This window comes from Poeciliopsis prolifica, unplaced genomic scaffold (genome assembly GCF_027474105.1).
Source record: "Poeciliopsis prolifica strain line A6 unplaced genomic scaffold, Auburn_PproV2 SCAFFOLD179, whole genome shotgun sequence".
Classification (NCBI taxonomy): Eukaryota; Metazoa; Chordata; class Actinopteri; order Cyprinodontiformes; family Poeciliidae; genus Poeciliopsis; species Poeciliopsis prolifica.
In genome coordinates, this window is record NW_026562554.1 from 291,269 (window position 1) to 304,340 (window position 13,072).

General features: G+C 40.0%; 1 protein-coding gene across 1 annotated transcript; it reads left to right on the plus strand.

Annotated features, from left to right (window-relative positions):
- The first annotated feature begins 9,503 nt into the window (after positions 1-9,503).
- On the plus strand, positions 9,504-12,637 carry LOC129356563 (zinc finger and SCAN domain-containing protein 31-like). Its single transcript, XM_055026146.1, has 2 exons — positions 9,504-9,675; positions 11,713-12,637. The coding sequence occupies exons 1-2, from the start codon at positions 9,531-9,533 to the stop codon at positions 12,570-12,572; spliced, it is 1,005 nt and encodes a 334-aa protein (XP_054882121.1). The 5' UTR covers positions 9,504-9,530; the 3' UTR covers positions 12,573-12,637.
- Positions 12,638-13,072: the final 435 nt, after the last annotated feature.

Here is a 13,072-nt window from a genome sequence, read left to right on the forward strand (position 1 = left end):
ACAATAATTTTACTCAGTTAAACATTTATTTAAATGCATTATGCATAAGAACTGATCACAGTGATTGTACAAAGTTGCAAAACATTTATTCAGTTTTTGGAACTTCAAACACTGTCCTGCATGACAAAATACATCAAACAGATAAAAATTTAGAAATGATTTAAAATCAATTTAAATCATTTCCACCCCGACTCTGTCCATCCCGACTCGGTCCGGCGCTCCAACAACGGAGCGGAAAATGTCTTCAGATGTCGGTCATGGGCACCAACTCTAGAAACTCCTCTGACAGTCAACATCAACTCCACGAATAAATATGGCCAGTTGAGCGACATCTGCAAACATCAGTACTCTCTCTCATCAATGGCAACAGAAAATGCCAGAAATGACTCCGTTTTTCGTTTGAGCTGGTTGTCCAAATTTGCCGATAGTTCTGAAATCCTGTCTGCGACGGTATTTCTAGTCAAGCTAATATTGGAAAAGCTTGTCGCTTCTCAGGACACAACTTGAGCAGCTTCAGCATGCAGTTCTTGCCGAACTCTCCCTTACAGTGAGGCTTTGATGCTAACGCTATTTGGCTAGCAGTTAGTTAGCTGGCTTTCACCGCAGCATCACTGGCCTCGACTCTGGGTGAAAACAGATTGCTGTTTCCTCAGACCGTCAACATTTCATTTATCTTCTGATTTCTCAGTTCTCCTTGCAAGTGCTTGTATTTTTCACCATGCTGAGTTTCATAGTGGCGGTGAATATTGTATTCCTTAAGCACCGAAACCTGCTGCAGGCACACAAGGCACACGGGTTTTCCATTCACCTGCATGAACAAATAAGCAGTCAATTTTTCTTGAAAAATCCGACACTCTGTGTCTACTTTTCTCTTTTTTGAGAAAGACATGTCGTTGATGAGGCTGCCGGGGCCAAAATAACACGCGGATGAAGCGATAGAATCGAAGCTGTTTACAGAACCTGAAGCTCATTTGAGAATTCTCCAAATGTCAGCTGGATTTGTTGACTGATGTGTATCTCTGTCTACGCTGTTGAATTTTCAATGTTATTTTGTTCATTTGTGTCTTAAACTGTGAACAATTTCTACTATTTACTTCAGTAAAGTTAACACTTATTCTTTTTATCTGTTTGCTTGTCCAGATTCTCTGAAGTGTAACGTTTATAACCAGGAGAGGAGATCCACTCTGGACCAGGAGGAGTTAGAACCTTTGCAGGTGAAACAAGAACAGGAAGAGCCAGAAGAACATCAGATAAAAGAAGAAACAGGAGGATCTAGAACACCTGCAGATAAAAGTGGAAGAGAAAGAAGTTTACTGCAGTCAGGGTGAAGAACTGATTGAATTAAAACAGGAGACTGATACCTGCATGGTGGTTCCTGTTGATCAGCAAACATACCAAACTGAATCAGAACCAAACAGGAACCAAGACATCTTAGAAAAGCCTGATGAAACTGAGACCAAAATCAGGACAGAAGAAAACCTTTATCAGTGTCATCTGTAAAAAACAATTGACTGCCAAATGTGCTGTCAGTGATCATATCAGAATTCATAAGGGTGAAAAACCGTTTTCATGTGTGAACTGTGGAAAAAGTTTTAGACATAAACAGAATTTAACTCAACACATGATGATTCACACTGGTGAAAAGCCGTTTTCATGTGTGAACTGTGGAAAAAGTTTTTGTCGAAAACAGCATTTAACTCAACACATGAGGATTCACACTGGTGAAAAACCGTTTTCATGTGTGAACTGTGGAAAAAGTTTTAATCATAAACAGAGTTTAACTCAGCACATGATGATTCACACTGGTGAAAAGCCGTTTTCATGTGAACTGTGGAAAAAGTTTTAGTCATAAACTCTGTTTAACTCAGCACATGAGGATTCACACTGGTGAAAAACCGTTTTCATGTGGGAATTGTGGAAAAAGGTTTAGTCAAAACAGCATTTAACTCAGCACATGATGATTCACACTGGTGAAAAGCCGTTTTCATGTGTGAACTGTGGAAAAAGTTTTAGTGAAAAAAACGGGCATTAACTCAGCACATGAGGATTTACACTGGTGAAAAGCCGTTTCATGTGTGAACTGTGGAAAAAGTTTTTGTCGCAACAGCATTTAACTCAACACATGATGATTCACACTGGTGAAAAGCCGTTTTCATGTGGGAATTGTGGAAAAAGGTTTAGTCAAAAACAGGATTTAACTCGGCACATGATGATTCACACTGGTGAAAAGCCGTTTTCATGTGGGAACTGTGGAAAAAGTTTTAGTCAAAAACAGGATTTAACTCGGCACATGATGATTCACACTGGTGAAAAGCCGTTTTCATGGGAACTGTGGAAAAAGTTTTCGTCAAAAACAGATTTAACTCGGCACATGATGATTCACACTGGTGAAAAGTCTTAAAAGTTCACTATAAATGTCATTGTAATAAAAATGTGTTATTTACTGGAGGGTTTACATCTATAAAGTGGTGGAATTTTTTTAATTAAGTTGTTAAATGTGATATTTATTTGCACCAAGGATGTGTGTTTGTAGCAGTAGGAAGCAGGCCGATTTGAGAAGCAAATGCCTGAAGCCGCAGCTACACTGATAGCTTGACTAGACGAAAATATGCCAGTCATAAAGAAAATGTTATCACCTTAGCAGGAGAATGGATCAAAGACTAGAAGTCCTGAGAAACTCTTGTTTTGTAGCCCAGAGAAACAACCTCAAGAAATTGACAGACAGGATCTTCAAGCGCTAAAATGTGCTTGGAAGACAACAGCTGCATGGATGCAGGATGACAACATTGTTTGAGCAGAGACTTGTGACTGAAATCTGGTCTCCTTCTATGCAAATGATTTGTAAGCAACGCCTCAATGTAATAAATATTGAGTTGTATGAGAGCACGTTAGAACTGGCCTGGAGACGGAGATAGCAGACGTCCTGAAGCTGGCTCTCCATTCAATTCTATTGCATTTAAAAACTTCAACTGTATCTCTTTTGTCATATTGTGAAATGTTTGAAAATGTTTTGTGTTCAGATCCAACAGTTTCCTTGAGAGATTTTCTTGCTGTCGTTTTGTAATTGTTTGCTTACAAAATATATTCATGCCTTACAATAAGTAATTATCTTGTTTGGATTAAAAACATTTAATCATTCTTATTCAGCGTTATTCATTTATGCATTATAACAAGTAATCGTCTCACAAAGTTTCAATGTTCCAGAATCTTATTGTAGCATTCATGTTAATGTTATAATATTGTGCTTTTAATGCTTCTTGGGATTTATTTGAACATTGTTCTGCAAAAGCAGTGATAAGGTCAACTGCCATTCTCAGTGCTCTTGTTGCTACCTTTCACTCTGGAGCTGCAGCCTATAAGAAAAGAAAGTTTTGATAGGGAGAAGAGAAGTTAACACCTTACCCATGTGAAAAATTCCAGCAACTAGACTGAGTGATTAGAGGGTATAATCTTAAATTTCAGAGGCATAAAAGATCAGATGGGAGAAAATATCCTGTAATGTAAAACGATTAGATGGTGATTAGATGGTTTGTATCAAATATTCTACATAGAGACACCTTCTAGTGTCTTTATGTAGAAAAAAACCTTCTGGTCTCTATGACACCTTTTGGGTTGAAAAATGGGATGCAAATATCGACAGGCCTCAGAATTTGCTTTGCCAAAATATGGATCCCCTGCAAACTCAGAGAGTTGAGAAGGATGTAAACTTTCTACATTATTACATTTGTACAATAATATTTTGGGGAAAGAGACGGGATGCAGATATTGACAGGCTCCACATCCAAATTGTCAGAATATGCATCATCTAGCTGACTTGGAAAAATTAATAGCTAAGATGAAAATAATATTTTCTACTTCATCACACCAGTACTCTGAGCTACTGGTATGAGTTTGTATACAGGGATTAAATGATGTCATTCAGGGAAGGTGTCTCAGTCAAAGCAGGATATCTTTCCATTTTAACATGGTTTTTATTCATATTTATGTGGCTATTACCAATGCAGAGAAAAGGCGCTTTTTTTGTTTTTTAAATTGGGGAATGGTTGGGTGATTGTGGGTCTGAGGATTATGTTTTTCATTCCAACAGACACAACTATCAATCCATGAGAATGGATTGATAGTTGGTTTGCATCTACATGTGAACCCTTTGTATTTGCTTTCATGGAGTCTTCTCTTTACTGTTGACTTAGAGACAGATACACCTACTTCTGAGAGTGTTCTGGACCTCAGTTGATGTTGTGAACGGGTTCTTCTTCACCAAAGAAAGTATGCGGCGATCATCCACCACGTTGTCTTCCGTGGACGCCCAGGCCTTTTGAGTTCCCAAGCTCACCAGTCAATTCCTTTTTCCTCAGAATGTACCCGACTGTTGATTTTGCTACTCCAAGCATGTCTGCTATCTCTCTGATGGATTTTTTCTTTTTTCAGTCTCAGGATGTTCTGCTTCACGTCAATTGAGAGCTCCTTTGACCGCATGTTGTCTGGTCACAGCAACAGCTTCCAAATGCAAAACCACACACCTGGAAACAACCCCAGACCTTTTAACTACTACTTGATTACAGGTTAACGAGGGAAAGGCCTTTTGAGTTACTTGCAGCCTTTGGAGTCCATTGTCCAATTACTTTTGGTCCCTTGAAAAAGAGGAGGCTCTGCATTAACAGAGCTATGATTCCTAAACCCTTTTCGATTTGGATGTGGAAACTCTCATATTGCAGCTGGGAGTGTGCACTTTCAGCCCATATTATATATAAATTGTATTTCTGAACATATTTTTGTCAACAGCTAAAATAACAAAACCTGTGTCACTGTCCAAATATTTCTGGCCCTAACTGTAGATATATATATACATATATATATGGCAGGCATTGTGTACAGAAACATCTGTGCAGAAGATGGACTGGAAACCCCGAGATCAAAGTGGGAAACACCCCCAAAGGTGGTGGAGAACGCCAGAGCTAAGATCCTGTGGGACTTCCAGATCCAGACAGACAGAATGGTAATGGCGAACCAACCAGACATTGTCGTAGTGGATAAACATCAGAGGAAAGCCGTTGTGGTAGATGTAGCAATACCAAGTGATTGCAACATCAGGAAAAAGGAGCACGAGAAACTAGAGAAATACCAGGGCTCAGGGAGGAACTGGAGAGGGCCTGGAAGGTGAAGACCACAGTGGTGCCTGTGGTCATCGGGCCCTCGGGGCAGTAACCCCCAAACTGGAGCAGTGGCTACAACAGATCCCAGAACAACATCAGACATCTCAGTCCAGAAATGTGCAGTCCTTGGCACAGCCAAGATACTGCGCAGAACCCTCAAGCTCCCAGGCCTCTGGTAGAGGACCCGAGCTCAGAGGATAGAACCACCCGCGCGTGGGTGAGAAGGGAATTTTTTTTTTTTTTTTTTAATATATCGTCATATATACTATATATATTCTATGTCTATATATGATTTTTATTCATATATATATATATATATTCATATATACTATATATATTCTATGTTTATATATGATTTTTATTCATATATATATATTATATATACTATATATATTCTATGTCTATATATGATTTTTTATTCATATATATATATATTCATATATACTATATATATTCTATGTTTATATATGATTTTTATTCATATATATATATATATTCATATATACTATATATATTCTATGTCTATATATGATTTTTATTCATATATATTTATATATATACTGTATATATGACAGAGAGATGAAGATCAGTCTGAGGGTAGGAGGCCCTGGAAAACTGAGAAGAGATCAAAAGATATTTTGACAATCAACATTGTATGTTATATTATGTTGTAATGTTTAGAGTGAATATGAGTGAATATGTAAGTATTAATTTATAAACACATCACACAGCTCTAAATAAAGGTTTGGAGGCTTTTCCCTCGAAAGAGGCAAGCCGGAGCACCCGGAGAGAAGCTAAAAAATTTTAGAAAGGTAGCACAAAAACACACAAGACAAACAACCAAGCACACACACACACACACACACACACACACACACACACACACACACACACACACACGCCCACACACACCCACACGCACACACCCACACACACACACACGCACACACACCCCCCCACACGCACACACATACACACATACACACACGCACACACACCCCCCACATACACACACACACACGCACACACACCCCCACACACACACACCACACACACACACACACGCAGACACACACACACAGGCACGCAGACACACACACACACATGGGGGGAAGGGGGGTCAATTTAGAGAGACCAATTAAGGCGGTGGATGCTTTTGTATGGTATTGTGAAACCGGAGCACCCGGAGAGAACCTAAGTTAGGAAGTCTACCTATCCCTCTATCCGTCCATCCCTCTATCCGTCCATCCCTCCATCCTTCTGTCTACCCATCCCCCTATCCATCCTTCTCCCTCCATTAAAAGGTCTTCCACCATGGTGTCTTTCCGCCTTTTACGCCGTCCTTCTTACTGTCAGAATGTGCTGTTTGTTTACATTTGCCCTCATAAATATCTGACCTCGGACTTTTCTTCGACCGATTGTCGCTTTTTCCTTGGTAATCTGTTGAATCATCTGTAGTTGAAGTTGTTTTGCTTTCAGAAAAGTCCTCTTCTGCGAGGTAGAAGCTGTCTTTTCTTTGGGGGGAATCTGTTAACTCACTCTCTGAATGATGTAGGAATGGTCTTGGTTCAGGTGTGAGTCTAGGGCTAGTTTTGGGTTTTGGACGTTCATGGTCGGATTCTATTGAGCCGGAACTTGAGCTTTGCTGATGATCTACACCACTTGAAGACGACTCTGAAAATTTTTCTGGTTTCCTGATTTTAGTGATGTTCCTTATTGAATACAAGTCCGCTGCTGGAGTATCTAATGTCACTGCATCATAAAGAGGTTTAATGTCTCCCAGAAATTTCTCAATTTCTGGTTGAAAGGCCTTGTATTCCTTCAGGAGATTATTGATTTTAGCCTTGAAATAATTCAAGCGTTTGGTCAGCTTCTGTTTGTTCTTTTGAGTTTTTGAAAATGAGGAAAGCACTGCTTTGGTCCCAAATTTTTCTTTTGGTATCAACTCATGAATCTTCTTCAGTTGTTCATTTTTAGCCTGCTCCAGCTCTCTGATCTTCTGCTCCATCTCTTTGTAAGTAACCTCCCAGGCAGTTTGATCCGAAAGTCTGTCTGTTAAGACCAGAATCACAGTGTCTAGCTCTTTGATGAGGGCTGTGAGCCTTCGTTTCTCATCGACTCCACAGAGAAACTGATATTTCAACATGGGCACATTGATCGCTTGTTGTTTCAACGTCTTTATTTGCTTCACTAGATCCTCGTTCTTTTTTACTTCTGCTTTCATTTCTTCCTGTTGCGCCGCTACTTTCTCCTTCACACCATCCAAGTTGTACACTTTTAATTTCTGCCTGACGTCTTTAAAGTACTCCTCTTGAATGTCCATCATCTCCCCGGTTTCCCTTTCCTTCTCTGTGAACTCATCAAATAGTTTAGTTTGTTGTACAAGTTGTCGTGACAAGATGGCGACATTTTTTTTTAACTCCTTGTTAAGAAACGTCAGCCGTTCCTGCTGCTGTTGCGCGGCAATTTTCAAAGATACCATCACAGGTGTCTCAAGTAGTTGTTCGATCATGTCTTTCATTACATTAAAAAGCACATCTCTCCTTTTGCACAGATTGTCCAGTCTGTCTTTCTCGTCAATCCAGATGTCAGATTCCAAATTCAGCTTAAAGAGCCGTCTTTCGCATTCTTTGAAAAACTCAATCTCGTCTCTCTCCAGTCTTTTCCGATTTTGATAACGTTTCCTGCGGTCTGTCGCGTTCTCCAGTTCTGTGTTGACTTTCACGAGCTTCTGGAGCGCCCTCCTGTTCTTTCGGCGGACTTTTTCAGCATCAAACATGGCGACCGCTGCCTTCTCCTTCTCAACTTTATACATTTTCGTGGGGGAAAAGCCAAAAATGTCAGAGCAAAACAAAATGTAGATCCTACAGTGTCCAGGCCAAAAGCCAAATGGAGAGAATTCTGAGGACTCATTGCGCTTTAAGGCTACGACATCAAAGGATGCTCTTGGTGACATCATCAGCCAATGTTTGAGACATCATTGTTGTGATGTCATAACCTCCCAGAGCTCTTTTTATTAATCATTGTTTGAGTGACTTTTAAAAGTGAACTGAAAGCTGCATTTCCCTCACTGACTGAAGCACTTTGGGGCCAAATGTCTTAAGTTAAACGTACATGTTGCCATGGGGATTCATTGTAGCAATGTCTCCAAAATTTGTTGCACTCTGAACTGATTCAAAGATTTATTTTATTGTCATACCATTTTGTTTATTTATGAAATTCAGACTCAGATCCCTGATTAAGAAATATAATAGTAAAAGTGTGTGTGTGAATAGTTTGAAATGTGAGATGAGGCTGAATTAAGTACAGCTCCAGTTCAGCAGTCTGATGACTGAAGGGTACAATCTGTTTCTTAGCCTGGTGGTCTTAGTTCTGGATGCTCTGGAACAGTTAATGTGCAGGATGGGTGGAGTCCTTCGTTTTGTGGAGCGCCGTCCTCCTGCATTGGGATGTGTGTCCACTGTGCAGCTTTTACCATCATCTGCAGAGCCGTCCTCTCAGCGTCAGTGCAGCTGTCGTGCCACGTGGTGATGCAGGTTTCGAGAATGCTCTCCGCCACACGGTGATAGAAGCTCCTCAGGACTGTTGTTGGAGCTCACAGCCTTACAGGGCTGATTTCCTGGAGGGTCTGCCTCACATCTGCTGTGGTCACACGCAGGGGTGTGTCTCACCAGGTATAAGTCAGCATCTCTCCTATTGGTCAACATCAAAACACAAAAGTCCAGATCCAAAACTTTGTGTTGTGTTTCTGGTACGACTGTAAATCTGAAGCACAAGCGAGATCTGCAAACAGCAGCAATGGACAGGAAAGCCACTTTACTGAACACATTTGGGGTCAATTTTTGCTTCACACATGCACCTTTTTTCTCGCTGTCTGCAGTTAAAATAGAGCATAATTTTATTGACTTAAACAAATAAAAATGAAGCTATAAAACTAAAAATGTGGCTATAAAGCTGTGCTCAAATCTGCAGGTAAAATTATATATATGTTTAGAGAAGACAAAGCAGCAGCAGATAGATGGATAATGCATCAAAATGATAGCATATAGATTTTACATTAATAAGTTTACAAGGAGTAAAGAACGGGCGAATAATAGATAATTATCTAGAATTAGATTTTTCTTTCACTGCTACTTTTATGGAAATATGAGTCAAGTGGATAACATGAATCATGGATGTAAATAAACTAGAGAGCTGAGGTTTAAATGTATTTGTTTTATTTCGATGAAGTTGAAAAGAAAAATACGTCTAAAAATATTTTTTTAGACGTGATGATGTTATGATCCAGCAGGCGGCGATAAAGAAACAATGTAGATACCAGCATTCATAAAAGAAGAAGACGGTCCACGATCTGTTGTTTTCTGCGGGGGCGAAAAAATGCATTCCGTGTGTTTAATATTTCCCTCTGAAGAAACATTGACAGAGTTTAAAGAAATCATCGTCCAGTCGGAGGAAGAGATGGATGATCAGCGCAGACTGCTTGATTTCTCCCGGACTCCCCAGATCATCTTACACCGAATAGGTAGGAAACAGCAGCGTTTGGATGCAGGTTAAGGTCTAAATGTCTGCACCTTTCTGCATGAGGATCATTTTAGTAAACGCTCTTTTCCCGGATAAATGTTTTGTTAGCAGGTAAATGAACGCAGACATCACAGTTGTCCTGATTAAACTGTTTATTTTGGGGGAAAGAAAATGGAGGCAGTGGAGCTCAGCTAAAACCTCAGCTCTGCTTTATTTTTCTTTTTTTCATTGCTTTGCAGACTCGCATTTGAAAACGGATGGAATAAACTATGCATGAATAGTATAGCAGTATTAAAATGCTAGAATCAGTAATAAATACAAAATAAATCATTCATATCATGTAAAAAATAAAATAAAAAACTAGAAAAAATGCATTTCCTGCGACAATGAATGTTGTAAACTGATTTTTATTTTATTTTTTATTTTTTAAATGAAGTGTTTTGTTGTGGATTCTGTGTTTTTCCTTTGTCTCTTTTATCATTTCTACATGATTACATAACCATATCACATCAGACTGGGCTGACAGTCACACACACAAAATGAAGCTGATCACATTTCCCTTCAGGGAGGGCACACATTTAGACTTAGAGACTTAGACTTGACTTTATTGATTTGGGGAAGACTCCCTCAGGAAATTATAGTTACCAGCAGCTCACAGGCAAAAATGTGGCACACAGTAAGCATACACAAAAGAATACAAAAAAATACAAATTAAATACAAAACAAAGAATATAAATACAACACAAAAGGAAATTATAGCAATTTGGTGGATAGATTGACCAGTGATATGGTATTGCACTGTATGGTTTGGCCTGATAAATATGGAGTTCACATTTGTAGAAAAACTACTCCTTCTTCCCTCTGTCCTGTGTCACCTCCGACCCCCCAGTGAGGAGTTGTACAGTCTGAAGGCGTGGGGGACAAAGGAGTTCTTGAATCTATTGGTCCGGCACTTGGGAAGCAGCAGTCTGTCACTGAACAGGCTCCTCTGGCTGCTGATGACGGCGTGTAGAGGGTGGCTGCTATCGTCCATGATGTCCAGCAGTTTGTTCAGTGTCCTCGCCTCTGCCACCGTCACCAGAGAGTCCAGCTTCATGCCGACCACAGAGCCGGCACGCCTGATCAGTTTGTCCAGTCTGGACGTGTCCTTCTTGGATGTGCTGCCTCCCAGCACACCACGGTGTAGAAGAGGACACTGGCGATCACTGACTGGTAGAACATCCACAGCAGTTTGCTGCAGATGTTAAAGGACCGCAGTCTCCTCAGGAAGTACATCCTGCTCTGCACCTTCCCGTACAGGTGGCTGGTGTGTTTTGACCAATCCAGTTTACTGTCCAGCCACAGCCCGAGGTACTTGTAGGAGCCCATGACCTCAACCTCCGTTCCCTCTAGTACGACTGGTCTCGGCTTTGGTCTGGACCTCCCAAAGTCTATAACCAGCTCCTTCGTCTTAGAGGTGTTGAGTTCCAGGTGGTTTGTGTGGCACCAGAGAGCAAAGTCCCTCACCAGACAGCGATATTCCTCCTCTCCGTCGTCCCTGATACATCCGACTATGGCTGTGTCATCAGCATACTTCTGTATGTGACACAGCTCCGAGTTGTAGTGGAAGTCAGAGGAGTACAGGGTACAGGATTATATAGCCTATAATGTATTGTCCTATTCCCGATGGGTGGAAGCCTTGAAGCTTGGGAGTGATTTGCCATCATAATTCATAATTTGTTGAAGATGATCTACACCAAAAGATAGAATCGTATTGTCCTGAATGACTAAAACATTGTAGAAGTTGAATGGTTGAAATAGAACAAACATTTTTGGAGTAGCAAGGCAAAAAATGCATGTAAAATAATAAAAACCAAGAATAAAGAGAAACATTTCAATACTGTGAATGCTTAACAGTACTGACACAGAAAGAGGACATAAATATTTGATATGTGTCTTCCTCCACTCTTGAATTTCAAGTGTCTGGTGATTTTCATGTCAAACAATAACATTCTTCTCCAATTTACTTGTAACTTATTTTTCTTTTTTTCCCCCCCAGACCACATACAGCGTAACATTTATATGCAGGAGCAATGTAACCAGGACAGGAGCTCCTCTCTGAAACAGGAAGCGCCAGAACATCTGCAGATAAAAGAAGAACAAGATGATCTAGAACATCTGCAGATAAAAGAAGAACAAGATGATCTAGAACATCTGCAGATAAAAGAAGAACAAGATGATCTAGAACATCTGCCAATAAAAGAAGAACAAGATGATCTAGAACATCTGCAGATAAAAGTGGAAGAGAAAGTTTTCAGTCAGAGTGAAGAACAGGTTACACTACAAAAACAGGAGAGTAACACCTTTATGGTAATTCCTGTTTGTGAGCAAACACATCACACTGAATCAGAACCAAACGGGAACCAAGTCATCTTCCAGGAAGCTGCTGAAGCTGAGAACCAAAATCAGGAAAAGAGCAATCCTAATGACTTTGGAGCAAAGAGAGAAGAAGAGAAGAAACAAAAGAGGCATCAGAGAATCGAACAGCATGTTGACTGTTCAAAACAAAAAGGTCATGAAAACCTTCCTCAAAGTAGTGACTTGACTAAAAATACATCAAGTACCACACGTCAGAGGCCTTTCTCGTGTTGGAAATGTTTCATTCGAAAAGATGACTTTAATTGTAACATGACAGATCACAAAGGTCACAAACCTTTTTTATGCGTTATTTGTGGAAAAGGTTTCAGTTACACAAGTGAACTCACTGTTCACAGGAGAGTTCACACAGGCGAAAAGCCATTTTCATGTGACAACTGTGGCAGAAGTTTCAGTAGACAAAATAATCTAACTGTTCACATGAGAGTTCATACAGGGGAGAAGCCATTTTCATGTGCGACCTGTGGAAGAGTTTCAGTGTAAAGCAGCATTTAGCTATGCACATGATGGGTCACACAGGTGAAAAGCCCTTTTTGTGTGTGACTTGTGGCAAATATTTTACTACAAAAAATTCTTTGACTATTCACGTAAGAAGGCACACAGGTGAGAAGCCTTTTCAGTGTAAGACCTGTGGAGAATGTTTTATTGATCAATATTCTTTGACTGTTCACACGAGGAGTCACACAATGGTGAAGCCATTCTCATGTGTGAACTGTGAGAAAAGTTTTTCTCAAAGAAAGCACTTAACTAAGCACATGATCACTCACACAGGTGAAAAGCCTTTTTCATGTGCAAGCTGTGGGAAATGTTTCAGTCAAAATGTACTTTAAGTCGTCACATAATGATTCATGCAGGCGAGAAACCTTTTCAGTGTCTGACTTGTGGAAAAAGTTTCAATCAGAAATGTAGTTTAACGGATCACATGACAATTCACACAGGTGAGAAGCCTTTTTCATGTTTAACTTGTGGAAAAGATTTCAGTC